The sequence below is a fragment of the Macrobrachium nipponense genome, chromosome 23, assembly GCF_015104395.2.
Source record: "Macrobrachium nipponense isolate FS-2020 chromosome 23, ASM1510439v2, whole genome shotgun sequence".
NCBI lineage: Eukaryota > Metazoa > Arthropoda > Malacostraca > Decapoda > Palaemonidae > Macrobrachium > Macrobrachium nipponense.
This window is the reverse complement of record NC_061090.1, coordinates 67,111,908-67,119,407: the sequence shown is the minus strand read 5'-3', so window position 1 is coordinate 67,119,407 and position 7,500 is coordinate 67,111,908. Positions and strand designations below refer to the sequence as shown.

Below are 7,500 nucleotides of genomic sequence, written 5' to 3'. Positions count from 1 at the left end.
TCAACATTAGGAGCGAAGAATGCAACAGGGAGGCCGAGAATATCACTGGGTACACCTTTGCCACTGACTGCACTCTGCTGACCCCAGGTAAGTCGGGGCCAGGGATGACGGGCAGAGAGAGAGAGAGAGAGAGAGAGAGAGAGAGAGAGAGAGAGAGAGAGAGAGAGAGGAGAGCATCAAGTGAATTTCACAATAATTGTCTTCCACGTCTGTTATTTGTATCTCGTAATTCTGCATTTGGAGAGAGAGAGAGAGAGAGAGAGAGAGAGAGAGAGAGAGAGAGAGAGAGAGAGAGAGAATACTTCAACCAAATTCACAAGAATGGTGTAACACTTTTGTATCTTACTTAATTCTACATCTGAGGAGAGAGAGAGAGAGAGAGAGAGAGAGAGAGAGAGAGAGAGAGAGAGAGAGAGAATACTTCAACCAAATTCCCAAGAATGGTGTAACACATGTGTATCTCACTTAATTCTACTTCTGAGGAGAGAGAGAGAGAGAGAGAGAGAGAGAGAGAGAGAGAGAGAGAGAGAAAATGTACGTACATCGACTGAATTTCACAAATATTGTCTTCTACCTGTGCTATTTGTATCTCGTAACTCTACATTTGGAGAGAGAGAGAGAGAGAGAGAGAGAGAGAGAGAGAGAGAGAGAGAGAGAGAGAGAGAGAGAGAGCGCACCATCAGTGAGTTACCTCTTTGGGATTTCATTTTTGAGCTCAAGGTTCGAATTTTTAGGTTACCTCTTGTCAACACACAGCCACCAATAATTTTATTGCGGATAAGTTTCTTGTCATTACACAACCACCAATCATTTAATTGTGAATTATTCGCTTTTAAGTTTTTATTGCTTGTTTTGGGCAAACGGTAGACAGATTAGTCAGGTTCATGAACACTACCAAACTTCCTTCATTATTTTTTTCACCTACACTGTCTCCTCATTGTCGAAAGAGTGATGAGCACAAACAGTAGTTTTGTCTCACCGTACCAGATGTTTCGTTTGTGTGTGTATATTTTCTGTGTATTTGTCACTGTTATTGTCGTGTTTGTTCCCCCATGTTATTTGTCTTCGATATTTCTAAGTTCACTCTTTTCTTTTCTTCTATATTTCATCCTAAAGAAAACGCAATTCCTACTGTGTTGACTTGTGAGGTAAATTAATTTTCTTAAAATTAATTTCTGCCGTATAAACGAGGTTACCATAAGATATGTTTATTAGATATTTACATACATTATATATAACATATAATGTATATATAAATTTTTATCACATCACCCTGATTCATATACACGCATTAAGTTCCAAATGTCCTTTAATTTTCAATTCGCTCTGTATTAATACACTTTTTTGCGTGTTAACCGAAGGGGAAGTTTTTAGTTGAAAATAATTTCTTCCTCTCGTGGATTCGAACCAGCGCCTAGGGCAGAAATCAGGACTTCATTGAAGTCCTGGTTTCTCCTGTGGACGCTCTCTAGGTGCTGCTTCGAATCCACGAGAGGAAGAAATTATTTTTAACTAAAAAAAATCCCCTTCGGTTAACATATATGAACATATATTGATTCCGAGGTAGATCGCTTTGGTATTAAAGGTTATTTGTAGCTTAATGCGTATATACACATATACTATATAATATATATATATAATTATATATATATATATATATATATATATATATATATATATGCACACATATACATACAAACACATAGAGTTGGAAAATCATGTTTCCAATAGTTGAACCAAATATCCGATCGACAGTAGTTCATTTTTCTATTTATTAAAATTAAATATTATGGTGAAGAATAGTATATTTTCTTTAATATTACGTTACTTTCATTACACTCCTATCAGTGTCAACTGTCTTTCAGGATCGAATTAAGGGGTGACTGTTTTTGACCTACGATTGTGATAAGTGTCAGTGTATGTGTCGTGTCCTCGTTGCAACTTCTCTTCTGTCTATCCTTGTTATTTCCATATATATGTATATATATATATATATATATATATATTATATATATATAATATATTATATATATATACATATATATATATATATATATAAATATATATATACATATAATATATATATATATATACATATAATATATATATATATATCAGTATGTTAGTATTTACAATTTACCTATCATGTTATATGTTCTTTTGTTTTGCGTTTGGAACTTCCTCAGCTTGTACCTAAGCTCATTGCAGCTCATTGCATCTTTTTTTTGTCAGTTTCCATGAAAACAGTTATGCTTATTTCACTCCAGCGTCGGGTCATCTAAAAATAAGATGAGTTTTTTTTTAATCATTCCAAACTATAGGTGACTTTAAACTAGCTGATTGTTTCTATTATTTGCGTCTGAATGAGTTACTATGAATAAAAAAGTAGTTTATCTCTATGTAAATATGAGGTCTGATTCAGCCCTGATGGTCCACGTGTAGAATGAAAGCTTCGCTTGTCATTTTTGTCCCTCAGAACTCATAGACTGATGTAAGCATTCAACTGTAGGAGTTAAGCAGAGAATTGCTGTTATCCTCTCGAGTACCTTCCCAAGTACTTCTGTTCAGATAGATGTTCAGTGGAAGCCATTTACGTGGCCACCCCTAAAAAAAAAAAGATTAAAAATAAGCTCAGGCGTCACCCTACTTACGAACATTCAACTTCCAAGCATTCAGAGATACGAACAGGCTGGATCGTTTGCTGTCTGAAGTTTAAATTTTGTAACGCGCACGTATCCTATAAAATACAGTAATGTGTGCACAGTGTATTGTGTTTTAGGATGAAACAAACGTACAGTACTGTATTGACTATATCATATTGTAGTGATATAGGCTTGAAGGGCACAATAATCAAATTACAAACAATTTAACTCCTTAAGAAGGGTGGCGCCTTTGAATCCGTCTCCCTCACGCCAACGCAACCGGTAATGTCACGAATCTGGACATGAATCGAGTTGCGATGCCGTGCGGGACGATTTTCAGTCATTGATAGATTTAAGACCTTTCTCACCTTTGTATATTTATATGTTGCTTTCAACGTTCATTTCCTTTATGAATCAGTCACTACACTATGATTTATTGGAATCTTTGTTAATCTCCCCTCCCCACCCCCCCCAAACCGTAGCTGTTCCATGATTGGTTTCATTGATGTATTTGTTTGAAAATAGTTTTGCCGTATCCTTTTGCCAAATGGTTTATGACACCCCGGCTCCCCAACTTCACTTGATTTCCCCGAGTCTCCCCTTTGGATCTGGTATAAGCAAGATAAATAGAAAACGGCCCACGAACCCCGTGTTAACATGACCTGCGGTCAACAATTTGGAAGTTGCACTAAAGATTAGTTGACAATCCTATTCACCCATGGAAATTAGGAGAGTGACCATGGAAATTAATAGATTAACCATGGGAATTAATAGATTAATCCTACTCAGATGAAATTATCAATGAATTATGATTAAACCATGAACAAAATTTCTTCTAGAAAGCGATATGTTGTCAAGTAATTTTACCATCAACAAAGCTAAACAAATAAAAAGAATAACGCGATCACAAAGAGCGGAACTAAAGGAAAATGGAGAAAAAGAGAGGAAGGAAGGATTGAAGGAAGGAGAGAGAGAGAGACAGAGAGAGAAAAAAATCAAAAGATAGTAATCAAAACTTTAAAAGAAGTGGCGAGATCATGACCAACCCAAGATTAAAGATGAATTCATATTTTCAGATATTAAAATGAAAGTTGATGCAAATGGAAATCTAGACCTTTCGGAGTGCCGTGAGCATCTGCAATCACGCTGTGAAGGTAATTCATTCGATATCTCTCTCTTTTTTTCTTTTTTTTTAACGTCTTGCCGTGGTGAACACTCTTGGGTGGCTTGGCTCTATATATATATATATATATATATATATATAAAATATATATATATATATATATATAGTATATATGATATATATATATACTATACTTCGAGAATGAAATTCTTAATTTATTTTTTTCCTTATGACTCATCTGGAACCCTGCATAGTTATATATGCCATTTTAGGATGGGTGAAATGCCATGGTTATTTTCAACATTTTTAATTTTTTACGATATATATATATATATATATATATATATATATATTAGATATATATAGATATATTGTAGAGATATATATATATTATATATAGATATATATATATATGTATACTTTTACGAGATATTATAGATATATATATATATATATATATATATATAGATATATGGATAATGTATTTTCTTTTTACGATATAATATAATTATATAGATATAATGATTATATATTATATATATATATAATTATCATATATATTATATATGTATATGGTATTTCTTTTTGAGGCGTTCCTTGTATGAGGATTTGGTCAAAAGAGTTTTTCATTCCTCGGGGATGTGTGTCCTGAGCCCGACCAGTGTCGCCACCGCAGAAGACGCGTTATGTGTGCACCAATTCCTAGAAAAAGATGAACACGCAGAAACAACCTGCTTCTTCTGAACACCACTCAAGCACCAGCCTTAGACTGTTTATGACTAATAGAGCACCCACGTACAGTATGGTAGATCGCATCAGTGCCACATCTTGATATTTTTCTTGTGATTCTTTCTTTCTTTTGTACATTTTTTTTATATTCTTGTTTGCTTCTTATTTAACATTCCATTCTGATCTGTTTTCCAAATCCCCACATTTGGTAGGTTCTGAAAAGAGCTTATTTCAGTCTAAGAATTTAGAGTGATTGCTAGGCATCAATTTTTTATACAATTTTTTGTAAAAGTAGGATATTTGTGTCTGAGTGAGAGTGAGTGGCTGTTGTTTTGCATAAGTATTTTTTACACGTGTCTGTTTTTTAGTGACAATTACATCCAATAGTTTTCTTTTTGCTAATGCCTAATTAATTCTTTGATTTGGATCAACTTGAACCTATTTTGATGTAATACTTGATCCTTTTAAATTGATTCTTTGATTCGTTAGTTAATTTTTGTGTAGATATGTTTTCCCCCACTGATTTTACATGTGCACTTTATTTTCCTTCTATACCTTTAACTGAATGAAAATAAAAGAAGAGTTCGACTAATCTACGACCAAGAAAAAGAATAATGAATATACTACCAAAGAAAAAAATTAAGAAATGTACGTCACATTTCGTCGGCGTATCAAAATTTACAGCTAGTTCTCCCGAAAGAATTCACGAAATTCCTTTGAAAAAAAAAAACTAAAATAAAATGCAATGGTGCCAAGTTCATTCCCCAAATGAGGCTGAAATTAGAAATGACTAATTGCTCATTTAACCTAGGTGTTAACTGTGATGAGCCTTACTTCGTTTAAGAATCTTTATCTCGTTGGAGCATATCCATTCTCTATCTGATTTTTTAACATTTTTTATTTTATTTTATTGAGCATTCTTATTCCGTGGTCTGAAGTCCTGACCATGACTCCTTTGCCGACTGTGACTTTGATCCTGCATGACTCGATTACAGTGGATTCATCTCTGTTTTACTACACGTCCCAATTGCACGGTCTGCCTTGCCAGGAATAGTGTCACTGGGGTGTACTAATCTTCCCACTCATTCACTCTGCTTCATAATAATGCATGGACTTTAACCTAACCTGATTAATCACACTGAATTGTAATCTCTTTTTTTTATCTAATCCACTTCTGACGCATGTTACACCTACTGGGATTAATCTCACTGAAGGGTACCGAGTTACTTGTGCATGATTTTTTAATTTAGGATAAAAAGTTAAATAGATTCATTAAAACGTATTCGTTGATTATGATCTTTTTGTCCCTTCTAATAGGAAAAGCAAATAAGTCAACTCTTTTAGCTTAACATTACTGAGCTATAAAAGGCTCTGTAAATATCTTGGTTCGATTTTGGAATCCTGGGATTGGGGGCGTGTGAGGTACGCGAATTAAAGATATAAGATGCTACATGACGTAACCTTTTCAGGGAACAGGGATGACTTTACTCTTTGAGCTCGAATAAATACAGTTGTGCAAATTGTTAAGACTCATTGTGTTGTGTCAGCATCATTAGTTTTTTTCTTTTTTTTAGTTTAGCCATTCGGAAATTCTAAGCCAAGAGACATTTGATACATTACAGGATATCCTAGAGGAGAGAGAGAGAGAGAGAGAGAGAGAGAGAGAGAGAGAGAGAGAGAGAGAGAGAGAGAGTCATTGTTATTTAATAATGAACTGTTATATCCTGATGCAACTAAAATTTGTTTTGTTTCTCACTCATTTTATAATTGGTTAAGGTTATGATTATCATGGAAATACCATTTTGTAACATCTGTTTATCTATCTATATATATAAAAATGGATGTGTGAATGTGTGTGTTTGTACCACATACACAATTACACACGTGTTGAGCAATTTCAACAAAACTTGGTATACATATAACTTAGCATCGGGGATAGAATGCTGTTGGGGTATGACATCACTGGCACAAAGGGGCTGTGTAGGGAGGGGTTGGAAAAGGGGTGAAAATAATAGATATTAGTGTCTAACCCATAGTTTTCGAAGTTGATGAGATTAATAGTGAAACTCCCGATGCCCTTCAAGTCAAAGCGCAGCCCCAATAGGGAGGGGAGTGAAAAATGGTGGGAAGGGGATGACGTAAAAATAACGGAAAGCAACAGATATTAGTGTCTAATCCTCATTTGTTGAAGTCACTGAGATAAATAGTGACATTCCCAACCGGAGCCCTTAAGGTTCAAGTGAAGCCCCAATAGGGAAGGGGGTGGAAAGGGATGGAAGGGGGCGACAGGTAAAAGTAACCAATAATGACCGATATTAGTGTCTAATTCACAGTTGCTGAGATGAATTGTTGCACTTCCAGTGGCCTTTAAGTCCAAGTTCAGCCCCAATAGGAAGGAGGGTGTGAGAAGGGAGGGATGGGGACGACTTGTGAAAATACTCGAAACGACAGATATTGGTGTCTAATTTATGATTTTCAAGGTTGCTGAGATGAACAGTGGCACTTCTGATATCCTTCAAGTCCAAGTTTAGCCCCAATAGAAAGGGCAGGTGGGAAGGTGGTGACATTTAAAAATAACCGAAAACTACAGATATTAGTGTCTACTCCATAGCTTTTGAGGTCGCTGAGACCAATAGTTGCATTCCTGATGCTATGTCATCCAAGGTCAGCCCAAATAGGAAAGGGGTGGGGTGAGAATGGGTAAAAAACAAAACACAAAAAATGATATATATTAGTGTCTAATCCATAGTTTTTGAGATTGCTGGGATCAAAAGAGGCACTCCTGGTGTGCTCCAAGCCTAAGTTCAGCCCCAATAGAAATAGGGGTGAGAAGTGGTGAAATATAAAATGTCAAAAATCCTGGTCAGTGTAACTGAAGCAACAATCTTAACAGGAAAGGGAGAGAGAGAAAGTAACAGGGAGAGGAAGTGAGATAGAGAGAAGAGGTGGTTTGGGAGGAGAGCAAGAGATTAATTTTATCGGTTGTGATTCAGAATTCTCCCAGGC

General features: G+C 35.4%; 1 protein-coding gene across 1 annotated transcript in view; it reads left to right on the top strand.

The window, feature by feature from the left end:
• The window catches only part of LOC135198089 (uncharacterized), a 399,798-nt gene that overhangs the window by 332,238 nt on the left and 60,060 nt on the right, over window positions 1-7,500 (top strand). The window contains exons 8-9 of the mRNA XM_064225521.1: window positions 1-87; window positions 3,719-3,796. The exon at window positions 1-87 is cut by the window's left edge and continues 112 nt beyond it. Of these exons, the coding sequence (XP_064081591.1) occupies window positions 1-87; window positions 3,719-3,796 (165 nt within the window). The remainder of the gene's footprint in view (window positions 88-3,718; window positions 3,797-7,500) is intronic.